This window comes from Ylistrum balloti, unplaced genomic scaffold (genome assembly GCF_031769215.1).
Source record: "Ylistrum balloti isolate Yb309-2 unplaced genomic scaffold, AGI_CSIRO_Ybal_v1 Utg371108, whole genome shotgun sequence".
Lineage (NCBI taxonomy): Eukaryota > Metazoa > Mollusca > Bivalvia > Pectinida > Pectinidae > Ylistrum > Ylistrum balloti.
This window is the reverse complement of record NW_026782609.1, coordinates 209,024-224,881: the sequence shown is the minus strand read 5'-3', so window position 1 is coordinate 224,881 and position 15,858 is coordinate 209,024. Positions and strand designations below refer to the sequence as shown.

At 36.8% G+C, this 15,858-nt stretch overlaps 1 protein-coding gene across 1 annotated transcript; it reads left to right on the top strand.

Annotated features, from left to right (window-relative positions):
• The first annotated feature begins 2,619 nt into the window (after window positions 1-2,619).
• On the top strand, window positions 2,620-15,561 carry LOC132560744 (uncharacterized). The gene is made up of 2 exons (XM_060225419.1): window positions 2,620-3,036; window positions 15,229-15,561. Exons 1-2 carry the CDS (start codon window positions 2,620-2,622, stop codon window positions 15,559-15,561), a joined length of 750 nt encoding a protein of 249 aa, XP_060081402.1.
• The last annotated feature ends 297 nt before the right edge of the window (window positions 15,562-15,858 follow it).

The following is a 15,858-nucleotide window of genomic DNA, read 5'->3' as shown; positions in this document are numbered from 1 at the left end:
TGTTTTGTGTGTGAATTTATGTTGTTGTCCGACATGTTTCAAGATTTTCGAGAAGAAAAGCTGATTGTGTAGCAATTTGATCATTATATGCTAGGGAAATATTGAGCCCACCATCATATTCGACCACCATTGTCTGTCCAAAACCATTCTTAGTATCCTTTTTGCAAAGAAGCACACCGGATGGATCCTTCTCCAGCTTTGTATGTAGGTTTCCTGTTGGTCCCTGTTTGTGCATGGTCCATTTTGGGACTGATCGGATTAACAAGATGGCTAACAGGTGGACATCTTGGTTTTTGACAATCCTTGATCATCGGCTATTTTTGGAGAAGTCAGATTATTCTCAAATTTTATGTAGATTTCCCTTAATCCCTTTATGTACATAGAAACCTTTTTTAGACTGATCGAAACTGAATTGTATGGCAAAGCCGTGAATCCACAAATTAAACCCTACAGATTTATTAACGTTTAATTATTTTGGGGGACTAGTGAGCTTAAGTTTCTGTTGGTAAACTAAAACGATTTAAAGTACAGCCATGGCTGTCGGCGACACATCGGTCTGACAAACTATTGCACTTTTTTTAACTGGAAAGATGGAGTTTGCAGAAGGGTGCCCCCTCTAAAATTTTCGAAGTGGCCATTTGCAAGAATTATCAACTGAAATTTCATCATGCACTTCAGGTCACATGAAATGAGACATTATTTATTAATATTTCTTCAAAAAATCTGGGCCATGCCCCAGATCAGATTGAAAAGTTGTTTCATTGACGAAACATTAACTACTAGAAAGAATTGTCGATCCACCATCGGTACTTCTTAGTTCTCATTTTATTGCTAACTTGTATAACTGTTAGTTACTTAAAAACGGGATTCATCGGTCCATTAGTTGTTTCACATTGTAACCATTTCCATACTCCGGCTGTGACGTCATTGGTAATCACCAAGTCGCTCAGGAAGTTCATTAAGCCGGCTGCACTTTTCTATAGTATTTTAAACAGTTGTCTCGACTTGTTTTCAACATAATGTCAATGATATGTTGTGGAGGACCTTTAAGTTCAACTGAGACTGAGTTGTCGGTGCGGTGGATATAAACAAAACGATTGGTCAGTCTGACTTCTCATCCAATGTCAATTTGACCAATGGGGTTGGAAGATTGTACAAATGACACCAAGGCAGATAGCGCCGTTTAATTCAAAGGGATAAGATTTGCATGACGCAGCTTATATTAAAGTGACTATATTTTGAAACATTGGAAACGACCGAGGAAAACGAAAATTGACCGGGAATATGTCAAAATCTAGATGGGGAGTTGCACGCATCCTATGATTAAATAAATTTGACATATCTCTGATAATTTCGTTGTAGTAGCATTGGTGCGGTAAAAGTCTATAGCTGTTAATAAACCTGTATGGTGTTGGGCTGCCTGAATTTTGTTTGGTTTGCAGAGGTTGGTAATACCAATCAAGGTGTACCTCTTAGTCATGGACGTTATCGAAGTGACTACCATATTCACTTGTTCGGCACATTTCTTACGTGGGTGTTCTGCGGACTGAAACTTTCGATCATTGTGTATGTGTATTAGAGAGAAAACAGAAGTAAAATGCCCGGTTTTCGTTTAACCTTCAAACCCAACCTTTGCCCCGAACAGTCGTTCACTTTAGGTCGTTTTTACCAGAACGGATTGACTTTGCGACCAAATCCGTCGGAGCGTGTGCCAATACAGGTCCCGGGTTCGAATCGGTGTATAAGCGCAAACGTCACATTTCGCTTTACAGACACTGAATTGCTAAAGGCACTCCACACAGCTGGATATTTGATATAATCCCAGTGAGTAACTAATACGTACAGCTTATGCAAACAATACTACTTTGATTAAAAAAACGTGAAATTTAATTAAATTTATGAACTTTTCAATATTTTCATTCGGCTTGCGAAAATTCCACGCACTTTAAAGATTTAATTACAAGTGAACATTTACTTCTGCGATAAATAGAGATGGTATTTATCACGGTTTACGTGTTGTACTGTCCAGGTAAACACCACACTGTGTATTACACGACTTACGGAATGCGCATGTAAACCTATTGTTCTATTATCGATCTGTGATTGGTAGATACGGACTATTGATCCTATCAGACCTACGGGTGACGGAATATTCACCCTGCTTCTATACCCAGTACACATTTTTTGTTATGAGAGCTTTTAAAAAGATTGAGGACTTGGAAATGACATTTTTTCTAGTATTGCGCGGTACATATACACAAGCCGCGTTAAGGACCTATCGTCGCAAATCGATGTGATCTTTCTCAAAGGGGGAGGTAGCCGGCCATGACGCCACTGAATAGCTTATGAAGCATACAAATATTTTAAATTTAAAGCAAAGATCGAGCTATTAAGTTGAAGTGTTTTCTTAACATACGTCGACCTATGATGGACTTGTGGGGCTTGAGAATCGGCCCATATCTACACTCTAATACAATTTAAATGACCTGCGACTTGCCGTTCTTTACCTATAGACAAAAGAAAACGTTTTAAGAAGAATCAACGTTTAAGATCTACGAAAGAGGATTTAAGTTTTAGTCTGGATACATTACATATAATTACACCGCTCATGAGCGACTCATGTCGTCACAACAAGCAAGCGAAGGGGTCAAATTACCGCCGATTAACGAAAGTTCACTTCGAGGGCCACACAGGCTTGGTGGTGCAGCTGGGCTCAGTGCGGATGGTGTGGGGACAGTTCCGGTTTCTGTGACAATTCCAGGTGCGGGACGTAGCACACAAGCGAACGTACGGAGTGTTCCGGCTCACACGGATGTCCAACAGCCCAACATGCCGGGCAGGCAGGGTAGAACTACCCAGGTATACAATTCTTCCACAGATTATGTTAACAAACCGAGACAAGTGTCCAAACCCAGCGTTGTAGCTTTTGATGGATTCGGAGTTCCCCGTGGAAAGAGCAGACGAAAAGTCAATGGATTTTTCCCGCCAGTGAAACTAAGGAAAGGTGGCAAAGGAAATAATAACGAAAATGGAGAGGTGAGTTTGGATATTCTCAATGGTAGTGATTGGAGTATCTCTGTTGCTATTATACATTTAGTTATTTACGCGAAATTAAAATATATACATTCTAGATTAAGTTAGACACCGAATGTTTTCATGACGTATGTGATGTTTCTGTAGGTATTTTAAACACTCTTTAGATCATATAGTCTGTTAGAAGAGCTGAGGGATTATACTCTGTAAATATTATCGCTTACAATATTGATAGGTAACACACTGAACAGTCAGCATTAGTGTTATATTAATACCAAATAACAACTTCAGACTGTTTGTATTTCTAAAACCTCGCTTCCCCTTTTTCACCCGAACGGAAAATTCAGAGCACCAAGAATTTTGTTTGGAGTAAATGTTACTTAAAATCGAGGAAAGATACAAGTTTTACGTAATTCTGATTGGGATCTAAAAAAGTCGTTAATGATTAACGACTGGAACGGTATTGTGTGATTGTCAAATGTACAAATATCACATGTAATACAAACACATAATCGGGAACGAGTTATTTAACACGTGAATTGTAATGATAGTTGATTGTACATTAAAAAAAGTTTGGGGGAAATGTATTGAAATTTACTGGTCCTCGAGGCTGTGGCTTTTGATCTCTGGTAATTATATAGTTATATTTAAATGTCATAATCAAACAGGGCTATACTTGCTTACAATAACTCTACATATGTAGACATTTAAATACCATCGTTACAAACAGCTCCAATTAACTGATATGTAGATTGATCTGGAATAGGGCCTTTAAACCCAATAATCCATTTAACTCAATTCAATAATAATTGTTAGAGACTCAAAGAGGCTACAGTAAAGCCACGAACGGCACGAATACTATATACACGTTGGTTCCCAGGAGTGACGGCAAGGCCAAATTAAATATACTGTTTATAGACCCAGCATAGCAATATATCAAACTAGAGTTCTTATTTAGTTATGTTTTTCTATGATAAATATTGTAATCATCTGTACTAAACTTTTGATAAGATGTCGACATACATCAGTGCGGTAACCCATACAACAAGCACGTACAGCGGTCATCATATTTACCACAGTAATCACGACAACCACGTCTACATACTACAGTCCTCGTTATCACGACATCGAGATCCTTTTTTTAAGTTATCACGACCCCATGTATTGCATACAGCAGTCGACCACAGCAGGAATCTCGACAGAAGTTATCAGCATGACATTTCATGAAGCCAAGTTGTGTACAGAAAAACTGAGACAGACAATCAAATCTACAGACAACATTGTATACATAATCAGAGTATTACAACTAGTCTAACATACTGCAGTTACCTCACAACCACCCAGCTTTCTACACAATGTTTGACTTCACTTCAAAAAAATAGTTTCAACGGGCAAACCTAAGTTGTTTTAAAGACATGTCAACAACAGTGATCACGACAACCAGCCATACAAACAACAGTGATCACGACAACCAGTCATACATACATGTAACCCACAGATATCAGCAGGATGAGTTTCAATATTCAATCATTTCTCACTATGAGCTTCATCACGGTCATCAGCTATGGTAAGAAACATGTTATTCTTTAACATGGATTTGCCATACAAATCAGTGCACATACAGATCGCATCTTATGAAATAAATTGCGTATTGTGTAGACTCAACATTAGACTAGCTATAATTACGTATTGTGTAACCTCAAAATTCGACTAGCTATGATTATGTATTGTGTAAACTCAAAATTAGACTAGCTATAATTACGTATTGTGTAGACTCAAAATTAGACTAGCTATAATTACGTATTGTGTAGACTCAAAATTAGACCAGCTATAATTACGTATTGTGTTAACTCAAAATTAGACTAGCTATAATTACGTATTGTGTAGACTCAAAATTAGACTAGCTATAATTACGTATTGTGTAAAGTCAAAATTAGACTAGCTATAATTACGTATTGTGTAAACTCAGAATTAGACTAGCTATAACTACGCATTGTGTACACTCAGAATTAGACTAGCTATAATTACGGTTATCGCTGACACCAAACTTAGTCGCATCCTTTAACGTTTTTAATACAGTAGTGTTCTAAACCCTTATCGATTTATTAGTTCTGACCAATCAGAACAACAGTAGCCATATAATCCGATCACTTACTGGTGGCCTTAAAGTCGTCCAAGTGATGTAACATGGACACCGATTAGCTTTATTGACTCTCAAACACAACGAAACATGTTACCATTCACGAGCGACAACATTGGGCTATGAAGTAGATATTACACAATAACTGTTTAATTATATTTCATACCAATGCCGCTGATTACGTTTTAAGGAAGAGCACCTACACAGACAAGTTGTAACTGGCACGAACGATGTCCACAAGGAAACGTATGTGAGTAGGGTGTAGTTTCTCCATCCCATTCCAAACTCTCCTGCGAACACTTCATGCCGGCGTCCAGTCGACAAGATGTATGTTTGTACTAGAGTCTACACAGGATTAAATCAAATTTTGATTTACACAGCCATTAAGGTATAAAAAGTTGACAACTATGTTTACATGGTCCAGTTCATAAGTCGGTGTAAGTAAATGAGCGATGATCACGAGGGCCAACGGTCACCGACATTCGGCATTCATCGCTTAAAATTTGGGTCAAGTTAAGTATAGGATCATAGAATGCGGTTTGAAATAACGCATTTTAAATAACAGGCACATGATTCTTCTGACTTTTTCATAGTTAAAATTTTCAATTTTTGAAGCAACACAAAAAGGATACCTCATTATATCGTAATGATATAAATCGACATGCAAGGGTAGCAGATATGTATAAAAGGTCAAAGCTGTAAAACACGTCATTATAACAAGTCACTCAGTATAACACACGTCATTATAACACGTCATTTAGTATAACACACGTCATTATAACAAGTCACTCAGTATAACACACGTTAGTATAACATGTCACTCAGTATACCACACGTCAGTATAACACACGTCACTCAGTATACCACACGTCAGTATAACACACGTCACTCAGTATACCACACATCAGTATAACACACGTCACTTAGTATAACACACGTCAGTATAACATGTCACTCAGTATAACACACGTCAGTATAACATGTCACTCAGTATAACACATCAGTATAACATGTCACTCAGTATGACACACGTCAGTATAACATGTCATTGAGTATGACACACGTCAGTATAACATGTCACTCAGTGTAACACACGTCAGTATAACATGTCACTCAGTATAACACACGTCAGTATAACATGTCACTCAGTATAACACACGTCAATCAGTATAACACACGTCAATCAGTATAACACACGTCAGTATAACATGTAACTCAGTATAACACGTCAGTATAACATGTCACTCAGTATAACACACGTCAATATAACATGTCACTCAGCGTTATACATGTCGATATAATACATCACTCAGTATTACATATCATTATAACTTGGCAACAAAACATGTCAAACAGTACGATACACATCAGTATAACACGACAGTTAAAAGCATATTAAACCATAACAATAGCATAACGTTACAACATACCAAGCTATGTATTAATTGAAACATGTCGGACATGTATGGTGGGTGTATGACACAGTTATAACGTGTCAGTCACGTATGATGGGTGTATGTCACAGTTATAACGTGTCAGTCACGTATGATAGGTGTATTTCACAGTTATAACGTGTCAGACACGTGTGATGGGTGTATGTCACAGTTATAACATGTCAGACATGTATGATGGGTGTATGTCACAGTTATAAAATGTCAGACACGTATGATATGTGTATGACACAGTTATAACGTGTCAGACACGTATGATGAGTGTATGATACAGTTATAACATGTCAGTCACGTATGATAGGTGTATGTCACAGTTATAACATGTCAGACACGTATGAGGGGGTATGTTACAGTTATAGCATGTCTGACACGTATGATGGGTGTATGACACAGTTATAAAATGTCAGACACGTATGACGGGTGTATGACACTGTTATTAAATGTCAGACTCGTATGATGGGTGCATGACACAGTTATAAAATGTCAGACTCGTATGATGGGTGTATGTCACAGTTATAAATGTCAGACACGTGTGATGAGTGTGTGTTACAGTTATAAATGTCAGACACGTATGATAGGTGTATGTCACAGTTATAACATGTCAGACATGTATGATGGGTGTATGACACAGTTATAAAATGTCAGACTCGTATGATGGGTGTATGTCACAGTTATACATGTCAGTCACGTATGATAGGTGTATGTCATAGTTATAACGTGTCAGACTCGTATGATGGGTGTATGTCACAGTTATAAATGTCAGACACGTATGATGGTTGTATGTCACAGTTATAAATGTCAGACACGTGTGATGGGTGTATTTCACAGTTATAACGTGTCAGACACGTGTGATGGGTGTATGTCACAGTTATAACATGTCAGACATGTATGATGGGTGTATGTCACAGTTATACATGTCAGTCACGTATGATAGGTGTATTTCACAGTTATAACGTGTCAGACACGTGTGATGGGTGTATGTCAAAGTTATAACATGTCAGACATGTATGATGGGTGTATGTCACAGTTATAAAATGTCAGACACGTATGATACAGTTATAACATGCCAGTCACGTATGATAGGTGTATGTCACAGTTATAACATGTCAGACACGTATGAGGGGGTATGTTACAGTTATAGCATGTCTGACACGTATGATGGGTGTATGACACAGTTATAAAATGTCAGACACGTATGACGGGTGTATGACACTGTTATTAAATGTCAGACTCGTATGATGGGTGCATGACACAGTTATAAAATGTCAGACTCGTATGATGGGTGTATGTCACAGTTATAAATGTCAGACACGTATGATGGGTGTATGTCACAGTTATAACATGTTAGACACGTGTGATGGGTGTATGTCACAGTTATAAAATGTTAGACACGTGTGATGGGTGTATGTTACAGTTATAACATGTTAGACACGTATGATGAGTGTATGTCACAATTATAACATGTCAGACGTGTAAAATTTTAGGTAGACTTCAAGCAAATACCACTCATAACATGTACAGATTTTAAGGACTCACGGAGGTGTATGATGTGGGTTTTGTGCCCTCATGTTTCCTGTGACGATTCTTTAAAACGGTTCACCTTACTATATATGTATATCCTGGCACGACGCCTCCAGGCGGACTTCTCACCTACCAGAAACAATGACGGACAGTCGATGGTATCTAAGTCATATTGTATGAGGTGACAATGTTTAGTGATTTGAATGCAATAATTATTTATAAATCATATTTGCTTAACCAAGTCTCCGTGTTAAATCAATGTATGCTCTTTCAGTTTCGAGTTCTTGGCTTTATTTCATTGGCTGTGATACTGAATCACGCTGCAACAGCAGTCTTTGTAGTTGTTAGGCTCCCAATCAACAACAACAGAGACAGTATACAGCTGTCAATGTATATCACACACTGTTACCATATACGTATCAAATACGTTTATAACACCATGATCTTGGTTAATATTTATAGATCATGAGGGAATTGTTTTCAAGAATTATAACATTGAATTATAACTATACTGCTGTTATGATATCATACTGCTGTTATGGTGTACTGTAACAGTATGAGATAATAATACTGTATGTATGGTATCATACTGCTGTTATGGTGTACTGTAACAGTATGAGATAATACTACTGTATGTATGGTATCATACTACTGTTATGGTGTACTGTAACAGTATGAGATAATAATACTGTATGTATGGTATCATACTGGCTGTTATGGTGTACTGTAACAGTATGAGATAATAATACTGTATGTATGGTATCATACTACTGTTATGGTGTACTGTAACAGTATGATATCATACTGCTGTATGTATGGTATCATACTGCTGTATGTATGGTATCATACTGGTTGTTATGGTGTACTGTAACAGTATGAGATAATACTGCTGTTATGGTATCATACTGGTTGTTATGGTGTACTGTAACAGTATGAGATAATACTGTCGTTATGGTATCATACTACTGTTATGGTGTACTGTAACAGTATGAGATAATACTGCTGTATGTATGGTATCATACTGGCTGTTATGGTGTACTGTAACAGTATGAGATAATAATACTGTATGTATGGTATCATACTGCTGTTATGGTGTACTGTAACAGTATGAGATAATACTACTGTATGTATGGTATCATACTGCTGTATGTATGGTATCATACTGGTTGTTATGGTGTACTGTAACAGTATGAGATAATACTGCTGTTATGGTATCATACTGGTTGTTATGGTGTACTGTAACAGTATGAGATAATACTGTCGTTATGGTATCATACTACTGTTATGGTGTACTGTAACAGTATGAGATAATACTGCTGTATGTATGGTATCATACTACTGTTATGTGTACTGTATCAGTATGATATCATACTGCTGTATGTATGGTATCATACTGCTGTTATGGTGTACTGTAACAGTATGAGATAATACTGCTGTATGTTTGATGTCATACTGGTTGTTATGGTGTACTGTAACAGTATGAGATAATACTGCTGTTATGGTATCATACTGCTGTTATGGTGTACTGTAACAGTATGAGATAATACTGCTGTATGTATGGTATCATACTGGTTGTTATGGTGTACTGTAACAGTATGAGATAATACTGCTGTATGTATGGTATCATACTGGTTGTTATGGTGTACTGTAACAGTATGAGATAATACTGCTGTTATGATATCGTACTGCTGTTATGATATCATACTGCTGTTATGGTGTACTGTAACAGTATGATATCATACTGCTGTATGTATGGTATCATACTGCTGTTATGATATCATACTGCTGCTATGGTGTACTGTAACAGTATGAGATAATAATACTGTCGTTATGGTATCATACTACTGTTATGGTGTACTGTAACAGTATGAGATAATACTGCTGTATGTATGGTATCATACTGGCTGTTATGGTGTACTGTAACAGTATGAGATAATAATACTGTATGTATGGTATCATACTGGTTGTTATGGTGTACTGTAACAGTATGAGATAATACTGCTGTTATGGTATCATACTACTGTTATGGTGTACTGTAACAGTATGAGATAATACTGCTGTATGTATGGTATCATACTACTGTTATGTGTACTGTAACAGTATGATATCATACTGCTGTATGTATGGTATCATACTGCTGTTATGGTGTACTGTAACAGTATGAGATAATACTGCTGTATGTATGGTATCATACTGCTGTTATGGTGTACTGTAACAGTATGAGATAATACTGCTGTATGTTTGATGTCATACTGGTTGTTATGGTGTACTGTAACAGTATGAGATAATACTGCTGTTATGGTATCATACTGCTGTTATGGTGTACTGTAACAGTATGAGATAATACTGCTGTTATGATATCGTACTGCTGTTATGATATCATACTGCTGTTATGGTGTACTGTAACAGTATGAGATAATACTGTCGTTATGGTATCATACTGCTGTTATGGTGTACTGTAACAGTATGAGATAATACTGCTGTTATGATATCATACTGCTGTTATGATATCATACTGCTGTTATGGTGTACTGTAACAGTATGAGATAATACTGCTGTTATGATATCATACTGCTGTTATGGTATCATACTACTGTTATGGTGTACTGTAACAGTATGAGATAATACTGCTGTATGTATGGTATCATACTACTGTTATGGTGTACTGTAACAGTATGAGATAATACTACTGTATGTATGGTATCATACTACTGTTATGGTGTACTGTAACAGTATGAGATAATACTACTGTATGTATGGTATCATACTACTGTTATGGTGTACTGTAACAGTATGAGATAATACTACTGTATGTATGGTATCATACTACTGTTATGGTGTACTGTAACAGTATGAGATAATACTACTGTATGTATGGTATCATACTACTGTTATGGTGTACTGTAACAGTATGAGATAATACTGCTGTATGTATGGTATCATACTACTGTTATGGTGTACTGTAACAGTATGAGATAATACTGCTGTATGTATGGTATCATACTACTGTTATGGTGTACTGTAACAGTATGAGATAATACTGTCATTATGGTATCATACTGGCTGTTATGGTGTACTGTAACAGTATGAGATAATACTGCTGTATGTATGGTATCATACTACTGTTATGGTGTACTGTAACAGTATGAGATAATACTGCTGTATGTATGGTATCATACTACTGTTATGGTGTACTGTAACAGTATGAGATAATACTGTCATTATGGTATCATACTGGCTGTTATGGTGTACTGTAACAGTATGAGATAATACTGCTGTATGTATGGTATCATACTACTGTTATGGTGTACTGTAACAGTATGAGATAATACTGCTGTATGTATGGTATCATACTACTGTTATGGTGTACTGTAACAGTATGAGATAATACTGTCATTATGGTATCATACTGGCTGTTATGGTGTACTGTAACAGTATGAGATAATACTGCTGTATGTATGGTATCATACTACTGTTATGGTGTACTGTAACAGTATGAGATAATACTGTCATTATGGTATCATACTGGCTGTTATGGTGTACTGTAACAGTATGAGATAATACTGTCATTATGGTATCATACTGGCTGTTATGGTGTACTGTAACAGTATGAGATAATGCTGCTGTATGTATGACGACCCGTACCACACGAGGAATATCAGTCTTCCTCTGTTGTGTTGCAGTGATTGATCCATATTTCCGAATTAATAGAACTGTATTGATACTAGGTACCTTTGTAGGTTTCCTTGCTGAGAAACACTTAGCTATGTAAACAACAGCTCCCATTTAATATTCCATAGTCTGTTTCAGTTTTGGCTTAAGTGAATGTCTGCTGTATTTAATTCTATAGATATATCGGCGGCACAGTTTATATCTCACCTGATCATACATCATTTCGATATATTGTAGCTAATAACTTATCACTACACATAACATGATATATTACACTGGCTAGTTATCACTACACCTAACATGATATATTACACTGGCTAGTTATCACTACACATAACATGATATATTACACTAGCTAGTTACCACTACACCTAACATGATATATTACACTGGCTAGTTATCACTACACATAACATGATATATTACACTGGCTAGTTACCGCTACATCTAACATGATATATAATACTGGCTAGTTACGGCTACACCTAACTTGATATATTACACTAGCTAGTTATCACTACACCTAACATGATATATTACACTGGCTAGTTACCGCTACACCTAACATGATATATTACACTGGCTAGTTACCGCTACACCTAACATGATATATTACACTGGCTAGTTATCACTACACATAACATGATATATTACACTGGCTAGTTATCACTACACATAACATGATATATTACACTGGCTAGTTACCGCTACACCTTCCTCGTTATATTACACTGGCTAGTTACCGCTACACCTTCCTCGTTATATTACACTTACTAGTTACCAGCACACATTTCATATTGTTTCACATTGTAGATAGTTACTGCCATACCTTATTTGTTTTATTACATGTTAAATCATGCACAGATTGTAGGTAGTAATCTCCTTATTGAACTTGTATAACATTAATTCTAGTTATTTCTGTACATTACTCGTTGTATTACATTGAAGTTAGTGATTGTCATAGACAACATGGTTTATATCTACATACCTAAGATATTATATTATGTGTATATCTACATACCTAAGATATTATATTATGTGTATATCTACATACCTAACATATTATATTATGTGTACATCTACATACCTAAGATATTATATTATGTGTATATCTCCGTACTTTACATATTGTATTATGTGTATATCTACATACCTAACATATTATATTATGTGTATATCTACATACCTAACATATTATATTATGTGTATATCTACATACCTAAGATATTATATTATGTGTATATCTACATACCTAACATATTATATTATGTGTATATCTACATACTTAAGATATTATATTATGTGTATATCTCCGTACTTTACATATTATATTATGTGTATATCTACATACCTAACATATTATATTATGTGTATATCTACATACCTAACATATTATATTATGTGTATATCTACATACCTAAGATATTATATTAGGTGTATATATCTCCGTACTTTACATATTATATTATGTCTATATTTCCATACCTAACATATTATATTATGTCTATATTTCCATACCTTACAAATTGTATTATGTGTATATTGTACCTAGGTACCTCCATCTCTAACGTGGCAGCTAGGTGTCTTTTTAAACCTTATATGAGATGTTATTCCCAGAAACAAGTTGCCATATTTTATCAAAGCTAACGATATAGATAAGTGAGAAACCTGTTCCACCCTGCTAATGTATTGTTTATCTTAACAAGGAGCCGGAAACACTGATGTGAACATCATAGCTAAACCGCCTAACTAGCACCACAGGCAAACTCAAACTGGACAATGATATATCAATTTGTCTATGTATTATCTACATCTAACGCTATATCACCGCTATGCAATCGAGCACCTGAGCATGATACTTACGCAGTGTATGCTTTCAAAAGGTTTTATGTTTAAAAAGCTTTCAAATATTTTAGTACTAAATCGTCTGACTCAAAAATGTGATCAATACAAGTCAGTGACTGGCTTGACCGTCACCTCTTCGATACAACTGTCAGTTCTTGTGTAATTGGCATACTTTGTGATGAATTACAAGGAGAATTGGAACTGAAAAATCTTTATGTTGCACGATATGTACTTGGCATAAAAACAACCTCGCAGTTCGTATGTGTATGGGTAACGGGGTTAAGATTTTGTACGGAGTATTATTTTGAGAAACCCAATGAACAGTATATGTTGTTGACTGTTAAACACCGGATTTACCCTCAGGGACCTCTGAAGTTCGATAGTGTTATCACAATTACATAAGCCTTGTCTCATGTCAGACAGGGTGCACAAAACGAAACCCAGACGTGTGTACAAAACTTTCTATAAATACAAAGATCGAACTCCAAAGATAGTGGTTTATACCGTCAGGTCAGACGGACCACACCAGGTAGTTGTTTCGGAGGCGGTTGTCAGTAGTTTAAACATTTTATTTTTATATAGCAACCTTATGGTAAAAAGAAGCCCTTCTTCTGGAAACCTCCTCAAAAATCTGACCAGAGAGTGCCTGTATTCAGTGAAACTGACCGCTATGTACGTATTCGTACTGGTGCAAATGCACGTGACTTGACGGAGATAACATAGTATGTTCCCCCACGGTAGTGTGTAACGACTGGTTCCATACCACAGGTCCCAAACCCTCGCATCGGCAAGTTCCGCTTCAGTTCAAATTCTGTCCAGGTTTAGATTAATTTTTCCCTAACCAACCCAATTCCAAAGGTGAAAATCTGATCTGATCTGTACTGTATTAAGAATCCCCTGTCCTATTTAAACTGACCCAAGCACACTCAACAGTCTCTGTGGTATGGACCGTATGTTACACGAGATTGTGTGTTGTTATGGTAGACTCTAAATGGCATGTGACTAGATGGTGTTCTTGTTAAATGGGGAGGAGTTTTCTCATCCTTCACGCTTTATGCTGTGTGAATGGTGTGTGTTGTTTCGGTGGCAGCATGGCAGGGGTTGTATAATATCGCCACAGCACGGGTTGTAAAGGTGGCATTTTGGTGATGGTGGTGGTGGTACGTTAGTGTTACCTGTTGCTGTTAGCAATGCTTTTGAAATAATACACGAAGCTGTTTGTAGGAGGTAATTCAGCCACGAGAAGACGTGAACGACTCGGGAACATAACGTTAACATGAAACCAATGTTCTAATGACGAATAAACAAAAAGTTATCATTCCGTGTACTCATCATCCTCAGAGACATATATAACACACGTGTTATATACGTCTCTGTTATCCTCCATGGTTTCAGATAAGTTTTTAAGTCTTAAACTTAACTAAAAAATAAAGATGTTGCAAAACCCTGAAAACATTTGTTTACCTGTTTAATAAATTAATGAAGGAAATGAGCATTTCATAATGATAGTGGGGTTGTGTTACTGTGTGTGTCTTATAAACTAACTGTTCTGTCATTCCTTTCCAGCCTGTCGTAGGGAAGATTCAACTTACCCCGACTACCCACACTGAGATAAGGTCAAAGTCTGTGATGTCACGCAACGTCGGCTATTTCACGAATGCCCGGATGTCCCCGGATTCTATACGGACGGCGCAGACGGCGCCGGAAGGGATTGTGTACCCTAATATCATCAATGAATCAGACTACGATGACATTACTGTCCTTCCCCCACCTAAAAAAGTCCTCCCGCGTCGGGAAGTGCCGTGGGTCTTTAGATATAAGGTGAAACGTAATATGAACGAATTGGCCAAGATTCTGGCGAGTAAAGCCCCACAACCTGTTGTGGACCAAGCGTCATGAAAGTGGGGTTTACTAGGCGTTGGACCAGGGCTCCTGAAAGCGGTACTAGTCTGACCAAAAATGTAGGGCCAATGGCTCCTTGTGATATTAACGTTCAGCGTTATGGATTATTGAGATTTTCAGATTAAGGGTAGCGGTTTATCAGTATATAGGCACTGTGACAACAAGCGTATTCACCGGTACGTATGTAGTAACCGTTGTCCAAGGTTTCGTATGTATATACGACACATCAGCAATACTCCGAACAATAGACACTTACGCATGTACAAATCAGGTTTGACAGTTCTGTTAGCATAC